At 36.2% G+C, this 18,246-nt stretch overlaps 3 protein-coding genes across 3 annotated transcripts; 1 reads left to right on the top strand and 2 right to left on the bottom strand.

The window, feature by feature from the left end:
• Positions 1 to 317: 317 nt before the first annotated feature.
• ebf3b (EBF transcription factor 3b) lies at positions 318 to 7,295 on the bottom strand. The gene is made up of 16 exons (XM_065295976.1): positions 7,204 to 7,295; positions 6,490 to 6,646; positions 6,297 to 6,360; positions 6,074 to 6,129; positions 5,897 to 5,970; positions 5,744 to 5,812; positions 5,558 to 5,639; positions 5,308 to 5,440; positions 4,902 to 5,035; positions 4,409 to 4,535; positions 3,284 to 3,372; positions 1,629 to 1,694; positions 1,403 to 1,556; positions 1,091 to 1,333; positions 826 to 905; positions 318 to 387 (listed from the first exon to the last, which is right to left on the bottom strand). Exons 1-16 carry the CDS (start codon positions 7,293 to 7,295, stop codon positions 373 to 375), a joined length of 1,635 nt encoding a protein of 544 aa, XP_065152048.1. The 3' UTR covers positions 318 to 372.
• A 995-nt stretch (positions 7,296 to 8,290) lies between these two features.
• Positions 8,291 to 11,094, bottom strand: bnip4 (BCL2 interacting protein 4). Its single transcript, XM_065244879.2, has 5 exons — positions 10,906 to 11,094; positions 10,163 to 10,310; positions 9,952 to 10,054; positions 9,387 to 9,616; positions 8,291 to 9,299 (listed from the first exon to the last, which is right to left on the bottom strand). The coding sequence occupies exons 1-5, from the start codon at positions 10,946 to 10,948 to the stop codon at positions 9,254 to 9,256; spliced, it is 570 nt and encodes a 189-aa protein (XP_065100951.2). The 5' UTR covers positions 10,949 to 11,094; the 3' UTR covers positions 8,291 to 9,253.
• Positions 11,095 to 12,136: 1,042 nt separating this feature from the next.
• smndc1 (survival motor neuron domain containing 1) lies at positions 12,137 to 15,803 on the top strand. Its single transcript, XM_065297368.2, has 6 exons — positions 12,137 to 12,294; positions 12,798 to 12,917; positions 14,288 to 14,430; positions 14,558 to 14,716; positions 14,819 to 14,972; positions 15,110 to 15,803. Exons 2-6 carry the CDS (start codon positions 12,798 to 12,800, stop codon positions 15,245 to 15,247), a joined length of 714 nt encoding a protein of 237 aa, XP_065153440.1. The 5' UTR covers positions 12,137 to 12,294; the 3' UTR covers positions 15,248 to 15,803.
• The last annotated feature ends 2,443 nt before the right edge of the window (positions 15,804 to 18,246 follow it).

Below are 18,246 nucleotides of genomic sequence, written 5' to 3'. Positions count from 1 at the left end.
TACGTTTGAAATCTATGTATATAAAATATTAGGCTCAGTTTAGACAGGATAACTATTATCAGCCAATCAGAACCCAATAAGATCACATACACAGTGAACCATCACACAGCAGATTGATTTGATGGGACTTTATTGATTTTATTTTAAATAATTATAGTTGTTACAGTAACAGTACACCAATAAAGTTGCATGATAAAATCAGAATAAAGTACATGGAGGCTAACACAGTATATAGACATAAACTCCAACAACATCATTTGCAGACAGCAAATAAACATACACATTAACACAAATGTCATATTTTGTATTGCTTGCATTGAAAACACCATCAGGTGTTTGTCCATCCATGTCTGGAAGAGTTTAATTTTGTTGCTAGTCCATGCAAGGCTGTAAAGACAAAAAATGAACATCTGAATCTATTGTATGAATCAGTTGAATGTTCACACTCCACAAATCTTTACATGTGCACACTGTGTGTAGCTCAGTGGTTCTCAAACTTTTTCGGCGTGCGGCCCCCCTTGGGTACGGTGCATTCATTTGCGGCCCCCCAAAAGAAAATGCATGACAAAATATTCTAAAACTCAAACATTTAAATTAAACAAAACATATTAAAATATACAATGTATTGCTGTTGGTTAGTAGCCTTAATTTTCTGAGGTTTCATTACACAGAATTTATGATAAATCAATGTTTTTATAAAATGTCATAATCCTGGGGCCCCCTGGCACCTTCTCCCGGCCCCCCTGGAGTCCCCGGCCCCCAGTTTGAGAACCACTGGTGTAGCTGATGTGTTTAAAAGTATGTGTGTTGCAGGCGTGTTCTTACCATGCAAATGGGAAGATGTGGACCGTGTGTCGGAGAGGACTGCAGCTTCAGAACAGGAGCGAATGCACTTTTTTGCTTTGCTATAAAAACAAGACTATAAGAAACTGGAAGTGGGTGGATTCAGACTTATAATCAAATCAATGTGATTATATTTGAAAAATGATGGAATGTATCATGAAATGTCATATTTGATTCAATTTTATTGTTTTAGTATGTTTCAGATTCTGAAAAATGTGTTTTTTACACTTCTAGTAGTTGCTCTTACCGATGTAGTGCTGTGTGTCTGCTGTGGGACTGTTGAAGACCCCTTGTGTGGCAGTTGGTGGGACGTTTGGCACAGAGGGTCGTGTGTATGTTTGGAGGTGCCCAGGCATGGACGAGTGTGTGCTTGTGTGTGTGTGCCTTGGAATTGTGGAAATCGTGTCTGTGTGTGCATTCATGCCTACACTGGCATTGAAGTTAGACTGTCGGGTTGTGCTGCTTGAAATGAAGCCATTGTTTAAACCCACTGAAAAAAATAAGAGATTGATTGAAAAACTGCTCTGTGTACCATATTATATGAATGCAATCCGCATACCTCGTTCTGCATCCTGTGAAAAGTCTGGGCTTAACTGTCCATCAAATGAGATAACTCCCATCATGCCATGCAGGTTTGTGTGGGATGGGTTTGGGTTTCGTGGGAGTGTGTGGAGAGCACCTGCTATGCCAGACGCTCGCTTCAGGATCATTTCCTATAGTCAGACACACGTTATGTGACGGTCACTATTAGGAGTGATCTAATGAAATTGAAAGGTTGTGTTTACCTGGCTGTTGTGAGGGGCTCCATAAAATGCCTCTATGAGGTCAGCTGCTCTCTTCAGTAACACCTCCTGTCAATCATCAAGAACACACTTATTAGTGTACGTCCACATACTGTAAGAATACTGTACATCAGGGGTCTTCAACTACTCATCTTCAAGGGCCAGATTTTAAAAATGCAAATATGATGCGGACCAAACTTTTACCCATATTTTTACCTTTTATATATATTTTACTTTTACCCATTATATATATATATATATATATATATATATATATATATATATATATATATATATATATATATATTATATCATATATATCATTATCATAATATATATTATAATTGATGTTGTTTTTGTTACTTTTTTGTTATAGGTCATATATTTAACCCTGGAGAACCCACGGGGTCAAATTTGTTCGATAGAATAAATGGGTTTTGGGATTTTCCTGGGTTCTCCAGGGTTAAAAAAAACATGCATTTTCAATAAAGATGCATACATCTTGTATCCAGTATTTTGGCTTTAAATTACTGAAAACTCATATTTTTATTCATAATTTATTATTTTAAAAACAACTGCAGTTAAACATTGCAAGAGCCAAATGTTAATAGTTTAACTATGAACATTTCACAAAAAAGTGCAAGAGTAAATAATCAACACATGTATTTTTGTATAGCACTAACTGTAATGCAGAGCTCTTAAACTTTTTTATTTATAACTGTTTAACTTTCATAAATTATTTTATTTCAAGTATTCATAATATATACAGTCTTCTGCTAATGACAAAAATTGCATTTAATTTTTCCTTTTTTAATATTTAAAAAAAATATTGGCTAAACCGCCTTTCCATTGTACACTACATTCGGACACGACTGTCTGAGTTCGCCCCCTAGTGGCAGTCATAATGAAATTTCAGTTTAAAGGTGCAGTGTGTAAATTTTAGCGGCATCTAGTGGTGAGATTGCGAATTGCAACCAACAGCTCAGTCCACTGCTCACTTTGAAACACATAGAAAAGCTACGGTAGCTGCCACCGGACAAACATGTCATCGTCGGAGAGAACTTAGTAAAAAAATTGTCCGTTAAAGGCTTCTGTAGAAAAATGGCGGCACAAAATGGCGACTTCCATGTAAGGGGACCCTCGGTATATGTAGATAAAAAGGTCTCGTTCTAAGTTAATAAACACATAACGGTTCATTGTGAAAGGTCTTTATACACCCCTGATAATATAGTTTTGTATATTATTTTGCACTTCTGTCAAGAGATCCTTTTAAAAATTACACACTGCACCTTTAATCGTAAATCCGTGTCAACATGTGAGAGATCTTGTACAGTGGAAAGGTGGCTACCACGCTGATTTTAAATCAGACGAAGATGACCGGTGGGCTAAATAAAGATAACTGGAGGGCTGAATAAAGATGACTGGAGGGCCTGATTAGGCCTACATGCCACCAGTTGACTAGCCCTGCTGTATATGCTTATTGTAGATAATGTATGTGAGTGATCTTTAGGCTGGTTAATTATAGGTTCACTGTAACAGTAGCAGGACAAACACATATCAATTTTAAATGAAAAATCTGAAGTTTGTTTATCTTAATTATGCATTTAAACTCCATGTTTATTTTTATACTTTAGCTTAATATCTTGGGTTTTCCTCACCTTTGGCAATTTTTCCACATCCCCCAGGTGACGAGGAATGACCTTTTGCAGCCGCTGGAACCCGTAGTCAATGGTTGGTTCATGTAAAGCTTGAAAAGAGAAACAAAAACCCACACATTACTTAGCAACAATACAAATTAGATTGTTGGAGCTTAAAAATTGAATATATATATTTATTACACGGCTCTCTGGAATGCTTGATTCTGATTGGTCAGTTGAGACATTTGCAGGTTCGTTCTTTTCGAATAATAACCGCTCCAAAATAATAACGCATAGCCGGTACTACTTTTACGAGTAAGATCGCTCCGCGCCAATAAAGATTACTGTTTGTTTGGCGACATCTTGTGACAAACACTGGACAACCACGACAAGACACAGAGAGCTTACTGAGACTGAACTTGACAAAATAGAGCATGACAGCTACGAAGCCAACACACAAAAAAATACAGAATGGGCATTAAAACTTCTCAAAGACTGGCTAAAAGAGAAAAAAATGGAGACAGACAAGTATGAAGCAGAGGATCTTAATAAGGTATTACGATCATTTTATGCATCTGTGCAAAGTTTCGCGGAAGGATAAAAATGTTAATTTAAAACAAATATGCCAATAAAATGTTTCAAATTCATATTCATGTCCAGTTTTTTTCTTATGTGACAAGTAGCCGTGTAATAAGCGGGATAATGTAGAGTCAGCCGGTAGTTATCGGGAAATAAGCCCCTTCAGTGTGATACAAGACCCTCCGCTTCGCGTCGGGTCCAGATCACACTGTCGGGGCTTATTTCCCGATAACTACCGGCTGCCTCTACATTATCCCTTACATATATAAATATATATAGTAAAATTATTAGTAAAAAACTATTTCTGTTCTTAAAGAAAAACTCAAAATTTTAAGGCAGCCAGTTAACTTAATTTTTAAAGTTGAACAAACAATTTTTTTACAGTGCTGCATTGGTCAAAGCAGCAGCAGACATAACCAATAATTTTCTATTTTGAATATTCTATTTTACAATATTTTATACCCAAGAATGCAAGTGGAAAATATTTTACAAATCCCATTGCGCAGACATGAGCACAGAATTATGGCACACGTGCGCACACATACAAATTGTAGAGATAGCTCTCACCAGTGTAAATAAAGCGCCCTGGAGCTCCCCTGCAGAAATGTTTCGATTTGTAGGACAGTGTAACTTCTACAATACCAGGAATGTGACGAGGTGGAGTCTGCACGCGCATCGCATGAGGTGTGATCACCTGTGAGAAACAGGAAGAAATCTTCATCCTCACAGGAAGGTAAAATCCAGGTTAACTTTACCCTACATTCATCTTATAAGATCAATGGATTTTTTTCTCTCTACTTTGAGTGTCACTCCCTAAAAATGCACCTTCTTATTTGGGTCATTTTGTTGAAAGATTTGACTAAGTAAATAAGAATATACTGGAAAAAGTTTTTCAATTTTCCACTTTAGCCTACTTTTCACTTAAACATATAAGTTAAGAAACTAAATTTTTTAGGTGTTCCCAATTGAAGTAATTTTTAAGTTGCTCAAACTTTTCACTTTTTACAAACACAAAACCCACAGTATTTATAGAAATGATTTGAGACAGACTGTTACACACCTCACTCCAAACTGACATTGTTCCAAAAACCACTTCCAGCCCACAGAAGAACTCATCTCCAATAATAACAACTGAAGCTCCACCTGCTGTCCAACCTTCACTCGGACTGATCGCCTTAATGCAGGGGATCTCATCTACAAACATTAGTACACACATGCAGAAAGTATAGTGCATGAATATACGCCTCACTCTTTAGCATTATCTCTCTCCCTCCTCACACTACTGTATAACAAATAACACACACACATGCACCCATATGCAGAGCAAGAAGACACTGTGCATTTAAAGTCATGCAGTTAAATTACTAAGGGCTATTCCACCGAATCAGTGCCATTTCTGTCCCCAGGACATTATAAAAATGCAAGAAAACTAAATTACTAAAATACATTTTATAAAGTAAACATGCGTGTGATTACTGTACCTTCAGCCAAATCTAATCGTTTCTCTATTCTGCCATGCTTTGAATTGTTGTGGACAAACATGTTATCAGAAATGGCTAGAACGTGGCCCTTAACAGAGGCTGTGGTAGAGACCATCACCTACAGTGTACAGGTTTACTGTTAGTGTTCACGTAAAAGTCTGCTGCAAAGACAATTCACACTGTAAAAATTGAGTTACACACTCCAAACTTTTATTAAAGAAAACCGTATGTATACCTGAAAACGACGTGTGGTTCGTGGGTTTCCAGCGTTTTTAAGACAGTTTTGATTGCATTTGAGGAAAAATTTAAGGAAGAACCTAAGTTTACAACAAATAGAAAAAAATTATGATATTAAAATAACATTTTCCAAAGAACCTTTATATGTGTATGATCATATATAAGAAAGTGTGAAATGTCCTACCTGTCAATAATGGCCGGATTTGATGGAGTCTCTTTCCTGTTTCCACAACTTTTCCTTTCACAGCATCGGCTGTAATATCCACAAACAGCTGTCAGTCATGAAGCTAAATGTTTTTGTAGTGTGTATCAGTTTGTTTTACTGTCATTAAATTACCTGCACATTGTCTCATGTGTAAGAAGAACACGACATATTTCAGGATTTTTATCCTGACCTTCAAACACAATGACCTGAGAAAATTGAGTAAATATGAGTAACATTAAAAACTACAGTCAGTAGTACCAGTATATTACATTTTTTGTAAATAAAATAAAAGTGCTTAAAATATTTTACCTCTTTGGTCACAGAGTCTATCAATCGGATGTACAGATCCTGCTCTGTCCTGACACCTAATAAGAGACAAAACATGAGCACAATTTATACCATTTATCAAATGAAATAAGCTTATTAGACACATTTTTGTGGGAATTTTGGATTTTAATAGTAGATTCATTCTAAAGCAGCCCATCATTTATGCCAAATAAATAAATATTTTTAATGCTAAAGATTCACTCACCATTGCTGTACAGTAACTGGAGTTTGTAGTGAATTCCATTGTTTGTCTTTTCATTTACTGGCTCCTAAATAAAAAATCATATAGATGAATAAAAAAATGCAACCTCTTGAGTAAAAAGTTTTATTAGTTGTTCTCTGGGTTATGCTGAGTATTTTTTCTTTAATGTTGCATATGTTCAAAGCTTCAAACTGACCTTCTCCTTTTCCACAAAGTCCACAAACTCAGTGTGTTCAATCTCCACAGATTGACCCTGACTGTCATACAAAGCTAACACAAAGTGGAAGAAGTTTGACTTGCGCAGATTGGCAGGTGGCTGTTTCTCGAAGTGTGCTCGGGCGAGACCTACATCCCTGGGGAAAAGAGACAGGGTGAATGCTGGTGTTGTGGAATGATCTGTTTTTCCACTGATAATATGACATTTATTTTTAACATTGGAAAAAACAATACAAAGCATGCATTTATGAAAATACAGTAATTTTAAAGAAATTAATTTTACAAAAAAAAGAAATGCTAAAATAAATCAGAAGAAAGGTTTATATCTTGGACGTGTTTAAATTATATGTGTAAGAACACTAGTCTGTTCAATGCAATTCCTGAAAATGTGCAAATAGAATACTCCTATAAATAAAATGAAATTAGCAAAATGCTACATGAAGACATTTGGACTTCACTTTATATTAATGAAAAAATACTATTATTAATATATTACTTAATCTTTCCACAATTACAGTTAATAAATAAAATCTTAATTACTATTACTATTATAACATAATAAAAAACAATGTTACACTGTGTTTAATTACAAAGTGCACATTATTTTTTATGTATTTTTGATAGATTGAAGAGATCAGAGTCCAGATAGTTCACTAGGAGGAAAACGCAAACAATCTAGGATGCACCTGCTTACCTCTGAGTACGAAGTTTTGCATCCGGCCCATCGGATGACAGCCAGGGACAAACTGACCCCAGACCAGTCAGCGGCGCCGGCTCCTCCTTCATTATTCCCGGACTGTTTCGGCTCTGAATCCACAGGGATACGCGCACAAAGTTATTTTCCCTCAGGATAGCCTCCTCTCACACAAACGCGATGCAAAGCGCTTAAGAATAAGGGTTGGTGTAATGATGCGTTGTATAGGCGTGGCTGTGATGTAGGGCTGTCACAGATGCTTTAAAAGCAAAACTTAGTCGAAAAGTGCTAAGCAGTACAACCAATCTTTAGAAAACATAGAAATCTTTTTCATTAACTTCACATCTAGAAGTGTATCTTCTAAAAAACAGTGGTGTAGTGGTGCCTGCCTGGAGAAGTGGGTACTCTTAATTTATGCCCCCTGCCCCCATTTTTTTTAAAAGCTAACACCCTGTGTTATAAACAGTGACATGTAAAACTTGCGTATTTAGTTAACTGCAAAATGGGCCAGTGTTGTAACTGAACCTTAGCTGTTTAGCGTAAGGATCATTATGAAATTAATATTATTAATTCATATAGATTTTAGAAGTGGGTACACTCCCTGCATACCTGCACTACACCACTTTATATAATCTAAAATGATTTTATTCGTGTAAACTTGATTGGGTTATATAGCTATTGTGCATATATACTGTATATAATGTTTCGTTTTAATTTTTTGGAAGAAAATGGAAATTTGAAGTCTATGCAATAACTTACACTCTTGAAAATAAAGGTGCTATTGGCACTGATGCCATAGAATAATAGTTAATGGTTCTCCAAAGAACTTTTTGTGACAAAGGTTTTTAAAATAATTATTTATTGTCATTTCATAAACTTTTTTCTATTACAAAGACCCTTTAGTGCAGAACGGCTCTGGATGTTAAAGGTTCCCTGTGAATGGAGCGTTACAACACAAGGTTTCTTCACAGTGATCCCATAGAAGAAGCTTTTCTTTCCTACTTTTTTAGTTTACAAAGAAACTTCTGTGCAGCTGAAAGGTTCATTTTATCGGAGTGATGGAAGGCTTTAAGGACTTTTTTTAAGATAGGTGAATGTGACAATAATAAGAAAATGAAACATCTGGATATCACATTTTATGCTGAACAGTCAACAATTTTATGTGTAAAACGCAGACATATTCACACATTAGAAAGAATATAATGAAGTCAATTGTTGCTCAAAATGTCAGATCATGAGTTATAATCTCAGTATTTGTTCCTTCTTCAACCCAACACAAATACAGCATGGCACTTTTTAAGCAAATGACAAAGTGTGGTATTTGAGTGGTAGAAATGAACTACCTCTTTAATTTATTTAAACACATTTTACTCAATGTTAAAAAGCTTGATAGGAGATAAAGAAGTTGGATTTTTCTGCCACCTGCTGGTCTTAAAGCATTTTTACAGCCATTGGAAAATGTTGAATATTGACAGCAGCAGCCCCCATGTCTATTTGCAATGTTTGAATAATCAAAATTCCTCAAACACTAATCAACAGATGCAGATTTGAGGTCAATAACAAACATCAAGAACAAACATCACTTATTTCCACAACATTTATATATTTGGTTAGCACAAGTTTATTCTTTTTTTGGTAATATGGAGCATTTTCCAATGCACATCATGATCAGAATAAGGAATATGTGTATTTATTTACTTGGACTGTAATAAAACAAAAGCAGGTCAGCTAAAAAAAACTACACTGTGACCTTAACACTATATTTATTTATTTTAACACTTTTAACTCAAATCAAAAGCTGAAAATTATAAGTCATTTTCCATGTAGAAGTTACATATCTACACAATATAAATTCTGTGGCAAAAAATCTCCCTGCTAGAAACTGAAAAAGTTATTGCTGAGAGTTTTGTGTTTTCACAGTGTCCACTTACAAAGACCTGAATTTTCCCAGAAGAACAAATGCCAGGAAAAAGATGCTTTCAGGTGCTTTCTTGGGCCTGTGCCAGAGAGACCCTGAGACGGGATACACACATTTGTTTGCTATGATGACTTAGATAGCAGAACACTGAGTAGTGAGACGCCGTCCAATACAGATCCTGCAAAAAGAAAAACATGCAGTCAAACAGTGAATAAATAAGTAGGACAACTGAGAAAGATTGTATGTATGTATATAAGTTCCTTACCCCAATCCAAGCATTAAGATGTGTGTAATGACTAGGGAGGGCAGCAATAGCTTCAGCAAATGTGTGTTCATTTCCTCATCAGGTTGAGCTGTGTTTCTTTTGCTCACTTGGTTCCTCTTTGGCCGTTTAATAATAAATGCTGCGTGTGGTACATTCTCTGGACGGCTGGACCAGTCGCAGATCCTCATGACAAGCTCGGCTTCCTGTTTGTTCTCGGTTACGACTTCTTCCTAGAACGAACAGAACAAATACCCACAATAACATCTGATCTTTAAACTCTTAAATCGCGTAAGTCCAACACTGAACTTTCTGTGATCTCTGTTGGTTGGGTAATGCAACTCAAACTAAAAATGCAACTATACTACAGTAAGGCCTATCTGCAAGATAGTTTTTTGCAAAAGATCATTTTTGTAAAAGATCATGTCTATTCATCAATATTTGGCCAAATCAATGTTGCTTTTTAACAAATATGTCTTGTCAATCAGAGTGATCATTTACTCCTAAATATTTGAAAAGGTATATACTTTTTAAAAGATGAAATATGTGTAATGATGTCATCATTTACCTGTACATTTGTGTGTGTGTTGAAGGAGGCTGGACTAATGACTGGAGACACCTGGACAAGTGGAGGTGTCTGGACAAGTGGAGGTGTCTGGATTCGTCGAGGACTTCATAAAAAGAAATCATTATACTCAATGTGATTTTTTTATCTGTATAACAATTTTTTTAAAAACAAACAAACTTTCATCTTCCTGAATGGAAGGATTTTCACACACCTGCTACAGTGAGAGCTTGTCCGTGAACTGCTGCTGGACTCACGTTGGGCTTCCAAGAGCATTTTTTCCAGGTCTGTGATGTCACACAGGGTTGGTGTGCCTTCACTATGCTCGCTGCTTGAATCAAAATGAAGCTCTACCCATGAGTCTGGGAAACAAAAATAGATTTGAGTTTCCAGGACCTTCCAGGAGTTTCCAGATTTGACTTCAATTGTGCCAGCATTCCATTTGAAGTACTAAATGCTTTATTTTGTTTATCAGTTTCAGCTTCATAACCATCCCATATGTTTATCACCCTGTGTTTGATAAAACTGGACCAAACCAGAATCATCAATGCTCGAATCAATCATGTAATAATTATGTATTACAACAAGTACACCATGTTCGATGTTAGTCCGTAAATCCTTTTACATAACCTATTTTAAAATTGGGTCATGGAGATTCCACATATCACAAATAAGCGTTTTAGTCGTAAACTCTTAACAAACTTAAACAAAGGTTTTTTTTATATATATAAATAAAAATGTTTGCTTTGGGCAAACACAAAGTTGCTGACGTCGCAGTGTTAGTTAGCGGATTTGAGCTCTGCACTGCCGAGATTTACAAAAGAACATTACATGTGTTGTTATCAAATCCAACTTACTAAATAATGTGAGTAAATATTGTTGTTAATATTCATATTGTTAACATAAGTTGTCGATGTACCTACGTATCTAACCGAGGAGCCAATGTGTGCAACTCACCGTGAAGACCATCCTCTTGTGTTACAAGCTTCTGCGTTGACATTGTTGTTTAAATGTTGTTTTTTATTATATTACGCTCCCACAATGTAGAAAGATGTGTTAATACGTGAACGGAAGATAAAGTAACTCTCTGAGAGAAACAAACATACGGACAGCTTGAGCGCCTTGAAAAACAATGACGAAATCTTTTGTTTACAGACAGAATCTGCGCTCTGATTGGTCAGTCTGTGAACCAATCATCTCGCCCTACGTAGGTTGATGGGAAATGTGACACAAGCACTTTGAATAAAAATATTATAAAATGATTGCGTTTATCAGTCAAATAAAATAAATAAACTAAACTGAAGAGACAAGGTTACGTTTACTATGAATTTTAGGTACCAGTAGGTACAAGATGGCTGACACCAGCAGGGCCTACATCAGTGGATTTTAACCGACTTCAATGCCCACTATTTTGCTAACATAACTAGAAATATGCATTTAAATTAATTTTGTTCGTTTAATTTTTTGTTGTGTTATTTTAATGCTTGTTTTTTCTTAATTTAAATAATTTAACATCATCTTGAGGTCCTTCAATGTCTGTTGATGACCCCCTTGGGTAAAAAAACACTGGCCTACATAAATAAAAAAGTTATTGACAATACATCAGTATAATTAAATAAGAAGCAGACAATACAGACATGGTATTAGTAATCAATGTTTTTATAACATACGCCAGAATTGAGAGTTATGTATAGTGTAAAGTTAATACACAAAACAGCTCCCACAAGTATATCATTATATTTAAGACGGTTAAATTTGTGTTGTTTTTTATTACCCGGAATCAAAATTCTAATGATATTATAAGTTATAAACAGAATAAGGATATTCATATTTTCTCGAATTTGATAAAAACAACAATTAGTCTTTTATGACGTAGTCTTTATCATGATCTTATTAGGTTGAAGTAGTGTGTTTAGCATCTCTGTGTGGTGTTTAAACCACACAATTACACTTTTGAAGTACATTTAACCAGATGTGTAGCAGCGCATGTGGGCTTTGTATTTGAAAGAGTGTGTGAGATCTAGGGACTTGTATCTGCTTTTGCAAACAGACATGCATAGAATTAGGTTCTGGCTTGCTATTTTTGCACAAACATGTTAAAATTGATTACCAATCTTCAAAATACACAGAACTCTTTGCATCCCCAACAGAAATAACGCGATAACACATTATCACATGGGATTTTGGCGTCACATCCGGCGGAAAGAGGTCGACTTGCTGCTGAAAGGAACGGGAGATAATAAACGAACGGCCAGTTTTTATTTATTAAAATACAGCAGTACATGGACACTTAAGCGCTTAATTTTGCAATATTTCATATAAACATTTCAAGAGGACTCTATAGGGGTAAGATATTTGTCAAATAAGTACGTGGTTATTATTGATATTTAAATATAAACATCGTGGCCTTGTACGCGGCTTCCTTTGAGCACGAGCCGCCGATTAGCTTTTATTTTGTACCAAAACCAAATATTTTCAATTAAATAAGAACAGTGTTTTTTCCTCTGTAAAGGTTTACATAACCAATTCTTTGTAGATGTTTACTTAAGCTTAGCCTGTATGAGGGTTGATGTGAGAGTGCTTAGTGCTAGTTAGCAGCACAGCTAAGGTTTGATTTGCGTAAACAACCTGTAGTATCGATAGTAATAGCACATGCACGTTAGAAGTAACGTTTAGGTTAAATTAATCAGGCTTGCTCTTTCAAAATACTACTCAGCCAAGTGAATTATATGCTTATATGTGTACGTATAATGTTGAAATTGACTTTTTTTAGCTAAATTGAGTAATTTACCATTTCAATATGTGTGTTATTGAGCTGTTGTTTCTGTTTTTCATGGATGTCTTTACAGATGTCTGAAGAGTTGGTAAAGCAGTTGAGCAATTATAAGGCACAGCTGCAGCAAGTAGAAGCTGCACTCTCAACAGATCCAGAAAATGAAGATCTGCTTAAATTACAGAAGGACCTCCAGGTTTGGGACTACACACTGTTTTTTTTATTATTTTGTGGAGGGAATTATTGAAGATAAATAGATTAAAAAACAACACGTTTATATTTGACCAGGTCTTTCTGTACATATATCATTAATGTTTATATTCCCAACGCTAAATAAAGCCACTTTTATTATAAAAATGTTTATGCATTTGGATGACACTTTTAAGGGATAGTTCGGCCAAAAATGATATTAAACCCATGATTTACTCACCCTCAAGCTGTCCGAGTTGCATATGTCCATCGTTTTTCAGACAAACACATTTTCGGATATTTTAGTAAATGTTTCAGAATCAGATCTTTCAGTTGATTAAATGTAATGTTACAGGGTCCACGACCTTCAAGTCCAAAAAAAGTGCGTCCATCCTTCACAAATTAAATCCAAACGGCTCCAGGATGATAAACAAAGGTCTTCTGAGGGTAATCCACGCGGTGTTGTTGTAGAAAATCCATATTTAAAACTTTATTAACGAAAATAACTACCTTCCGGTAGCGCCGCCATCTTAGTCGCGTCCGCATTCAGGATGAGAGCTTACGCAGCCTACGGAGGCTACTCTGCTGCTGCTCTGTGCCCCCGCCCTCCGAATTTGTCATACGTCACTAAGAAAAGTGCGTACACTACGCTGATACTCTATCCTGAATACAGAGGAGTCTAAGATGGCGGCGCTACCGGAAGGTAGTTATTTACATTAATAAAGTTTTAAATATGGATATTACAACAACACCGTGCGGATTACCCTCAGAAGACCATTGTTTATCATCCTGGAGCCGTTTGGATTTAATTTGTGAAGGATGGACACACTTTTTTGGACTTGAAGGTCGTGGACCCCGTAACATTACATTTAATCAACTGAAAGATCTAAAACATTTTTTTAAATATCCGAAAATGTGTTTGTCTGAAAAACGATGGACATATGCAACTCGGACAGCTTGGGGGTGAGTAAATCATGGGTTTAATATCATTTTAGGCTGAACTATCCCTTTAATCTAAAGCAATTTGCAGAATGTTCAATCTTTACATTTAATCAACTATTAACGCATAGCCTACGGCGTAGAGGGTACGACATAGGTCCAACGCAGAAGTAGAAATCAGGCTTTACAGGAACCACATTAATATTTAATATAAATCGGGACTATGAACTGGAGCTTGCTATGTTTTTTTTTTTAGCATATTTTACCTGTGTTAATAGACTTAGGGATCTGCCTTGTTTTTCAGTGTGCAGTTTATTTCACTAAAGTCGAAGCCTGATAGCATCTATTTGCAACAAGATAAAAAAGAATTTACATCATGTCAGCTCTAAGTAAGTAGATTTATCATATCACATATTGCTGTTATATGTGTTATTGTAGGAGGTGATTGAGTTGACAAAAGACCTGTTGACATCACAGCCAGCGGAGGGCGTGGCCAGCACCAATAGCTCAGAGGCTGCTGCGCCAACTCGAAGCTGGAGAGTCGGAGACTCCTGCATGGCCGTTTGGAACCAGGACGGACAGTGAGTATCATGCGGTCACACACACGGTGCTAGGTGATTTGGGCTGTTTATGGATTCAGCAACATTTGGGGGAGAGATTTCTGTGCATATCCGTACTCACCTGCTTACAGTGCTGTTTAATTGGCAGGTTGTATGAGGCAGAAATCGAGGAGATCGACAACGAAAATGGCACGGCAGCCATCACCTTTAGTGGCTATGGCAATGCAGAGGTGGTGCCTCTTCAGGCACTCAGAGTCTCAGAGGAGGGAATTAGCAGACCACAGATTGATGGAAAGCCCAAATCCAAGTAAGTGGATGTGTGAGGGTGTATATATATCAAAACAGATATGCATACAGCAGATACAATTTAAGAGTTACTGTCTGATTTAAAAAATGTAAACTCTGTCAGAAAGGAGATGCTGGCTGAGCAGAGGGAATATAAGAAGAAGAAAGCCCAAAAGAAGGTGCTGCGCATGAAGGAGCTTGAACAGGAGAGAGAAGATCAGAAATCCAAGTGGCAGCAGTTTAATAATAAAGCCTATTCAAAGAATAAGAAAGGACAGGTGTGTATAAGAGTGAATAAACTTATCGAGCTGTGGTGGTCTATAGAAAAGTTTGCACTACTAACCAGTGATTCGCTGAATTAATTTTTTTAATGTTTTAACCCATGATTAATGCTGACGTTGATCATCCTATGCAGGTAAAGAGGAGTATATTTGCATCACCAGAGAGCGTAAATGGAAAGGTCGGCGTCGGCACGTGTGGCATCGCTGATAAACCCATGACTCAGTACAACGACACTTCAAAATATAACGTCAGGCATCTGATGCCCCAGTGATCCATCAGTGTCGTGTTTTGTCTGTCTCATCCCCTCAACATCACCATCCACCATTAGAACGAAGCATATAAATACTGGATAAGAATTCCTAAGTTTGATTGGAAATATGAATAGAGTAACACGCTTCCCAAGTAGGACTCTCCCATTTTATATTTCCAGTTCCAGCGAGTTTTTCGGCTTTGGATGTCTATATACTGGCTGCTCTATACTGAAAGAATCACTGGATGTATAACTAATAAGTCATCACTCCAGATACTTCTAAGTACAGTTTATACAGTTCCTGTTTTATTTAAATGGATCTCATCATGCTCTCTGGACTGGATTTCTGCACATTTGCTGTGATATGGAGGATGAGAACAATGCCCTATAGGTTTTTTTTATAATGTCTGAAGTAACATAATTAAAATTCATACAAGGTTTAGTCCGGGATGGCTAAAGCTGTTTTCTGTTTTGCTTTCTGATATCTGTTTCTGCAGTCCCTGTGTTGTTAAATTTGCTTTTCAGTTTTGTATATTTACATATTTGAGAGGAATAAACATTGATTTGTTGAAATGTCTGTACTAAGAATTTGTGTTTTGTGTTAAATGTAAGATTAACTTTTATGAGTAATGCAATACATAGTCAAAAAAAGGTCAAAATTGGTACCCTAGTTGTCGTCTTTTAAAAGTGGTGGTACTCTTACAGCTAAATAACTCATATTAGTACCCGAGGGATACATATTGGTTACAAATGTATATATATCTGGACCTAATGGTATATATATATATAATGGTATTGCCCCAGTGACTTGGTATGGGTACTTACAGTGTTTTGACAACATTTTCAAACAGTGCAGTATGTACTGTTGTGTTTACTTGCAAAACTGGTAATGTTTTGTCAAGCCAGTATTCCAAAATTGTGACATTTCTTTGAACGTTATGAGTTTTCATAGTAATGGTAGCCGTATCACCGAAGCTCAGAGGCTTGTGTCAAAAAAATGAAATGATTTAAAGTTTTTTTTATTGTTTTATTTATTTGATTCGTTCTATCAAATTCAGATGACTTCTAAAGCTTTCTCACACACCCACCTGCCTTGTTTGTACTAAAAGGATTAAAAAATGCTCTACAAAGGGGCGTGCCCTTGTTAGCGTGTATTATATTATATTGCGAGAGTTGTCGGGTTGATAATAGAGATGCATTGATATATCCGAGGTCAGAGTGCTTCAAACTAAGGGTCTGTTTACACTTGGTATTAAAGGGATATTTCGACCGCATCCGTCCTGAATACTGTGAGGGGGTGGTCTGTGAGACGGTGGGTGAGTCTCTCTGCTGTCATTCAAACCCGAGCGGGAGTAATTATGAGTTTATATGGACTCAAACTAATATAATGTCGGAGTCTGCTGCTTGTTTAGCAAGTTAACATGCTGCATAGAGTTTTGTACGTGTGTATGTAAGAGCTTTCTCTGAAATTTCAGCGCAATTGATGAAATAGGATCGCAACTTTCACACGCTTTCAAAATGAAACTACGGAGATCCTCCGCTTTAGTTTTATCAATGATAGGCTAAAAATAGTGCTGTTCACGTATGTTCACGCCAGAAATCAAAAAAAGACGTAAAACTTGTGTTTAATACCTCAGATTAGATAAATGGGCGGAGAGAAGGCGGTCGCGTGTGGCTGTTCGAACACATTCAACCACATATGCTTCCGCAACTCCAAAGCGATCAGATCGAAAGTGGTTTCGACTACCTCTGGATGTGGGTGAAAGTGGTCGAAAGTGGACGAGCTCAAAACGTTTTGAACACCGTTTACACCTGCCATTAACGTCGTCCACTTGTGATCCGATCGACGAAAACAGCCTCTAAGTGCTCTTCGCCATACAATATAGTTCTCATTTTTTATCCAATTAAAGAATTGCCACTTTTTATTTTGTGCCACTATACTTACTCGTGTAACTACTCATGTAACAGTCATGTAACAGTCTTTAAATAGGGAAAACATGGAAGTGTTTGGTGGTTTCCAAATTCATCCCTGTTTGGATCCTAAGGAATGAATGGGGCTAGGCTAAATGCTAACATATTCACAATGCGCTGTAAAAAGTGCACGTATTGAAAAAATATAGGTATGAATTAATTTGTCTAAGTTGAGGTAAGACCATAGTAAAAATTGAAAAACTGTGGTGTTTTCCTTTAACATAGTGTCACATATGCCAAATTGCATCATTAAAGGGATAGTTTGCCCAAAAATGTAATTTCTGTCATATTTTTTTTTAATCCGCATGTTGTTCTAATCTAAACCTATATGATTTAAAAAAAAAATTATAAGCAATGGAAAGCACACAGCCGATTGTGACCACTGACTTCCATAGTAAGAAAAACAAATACAATGAAATTCAATGAGTATACAACATTCAAACCATCTTTTTGATCATTTATTACAACAGTTTCATAATATTTGTTTTCCTATAGAAGTCAATGGTTACAGTCAGCTTTACTTATCATCATTTATCAAAATATCTTCTTTGTGTTTATCAGAAAAAAGAAATCCATACAGTTTAAGATCAACACGAGGATAAGAAAATTAAGAAAGTTTTTCATTTTTGGGTGAATTATCCCTTTATAGATCGCCTAATATTCGGTTATTAAGATTGTTCACTAAAACTGCCATGCACAAGGTGCACCAATAATCAATACAGCCTTTCCTCGCCCTATGGCTTTCATATATTAGTAGTGTAAATATATACATGTGTCTGACTTCTGCATTTATTTACTTGTCTATTTGTAAGTTTAATTTGTTTACAAACAGAAAAAAAGTCCATGAGTATGCACTGTAGCAGATTGTTTTCATGTATTTACTGTATTCATTAATTTATCCATTAATTAATTTTGCTTCTTTGATTAATAAGTTGGTTAGTTATGAAACATTTTGGGTCATAGCGGTTTTCCCCATTTTCACCAGCAGAGGTCATCGTCGAGCTCTGATTTGAAATCACTTCGCCATCGCTAAAAGTTTTCAAAGACGC

Source organism: Paramisgurnus dabryanus, chromosome 17 (genome assembly GCF_030506205.2).
Source record: "Paramisgurnus dabryanus chromosome 17, PD_genome_1.1, whole genome shotgun sequence".
Lineage (NCBI taxonomy): Eukaryota > Metazoa > Chordata > Actinopteri > Cypriniformes > Cobitidae > Paramisgurnus > Paramisgurnus dabryanus.
The sequence above is the reverse complement of the archived record's forward strand: the minus strand, read 5'-3'. Positions and strand labels throughout refer to the sequence as shown.

Bases quoted from the DNA above. Each gene is read 5' to 3' on its own strand.
- ebf3b (XM_065295976.1), bottom strand. From the start codon at position 7,295: ATGAAGGAGGAGCCGGCGCCGCTGACTGGTCTGGGGTCAGTTTGTCCC. The intron at 6,130-6,296 runs GTGAGTGAATCT...GTCTCTTATTAG, and splicing joins CCAGTTACTGTACAGCAATG to GTGTCAGGACAGAGCAGGAT. The intron at 5,036-5,307 runs GCATGTTTACTT...TAATGTTTGTAG, and splicing joins TGAAGGTACAGTAATCACAC to ATGAGATCCCCTGCATTAAG.
- smndc1 (XM_065297368.2), top strand. From the start codon at position 12,798: ATGTCTGAAGAGTTGGTAAAGCAGTTGAGCAATTATAAGGCACAGCTG. The intron at 14,431-14,557 runs GTGAGTATCATG...TTTAATTGGCAG, and splicing joins GTTTGGAACCAGGACGGACA to GTTGTATGAGGCAGAAATCG. The intron at 14,973-15,109 runs GTGTGTATAAGA...CATCCTATGCAG, and splicing joins CAAAGAATAAGAAAGGACAG to GTAAAGAGGAGTATATTTGC.
- bnip4 (XM_065244879.2), bottom strand. From the start codon at position 10,948: ATGTCAACGCAGAAGCTTGTAACACAAGAGGATGGTCTTCACG. The intron at 10,055-10,162 runs GTGTGTGAAAAT...CTTTTTATGAAG, and splicing joins ACAAGCTCTCACTGTAGCAG to TCCTCGACGAATCCAGACAC. The intron at 9,300-9,386 runs GTAAGGAACTTA...TTCTTTTTGCAG, and splicing joins ATCTTAATGCTTGGATTGGG to GATCTGTATTGGACGGCGTC.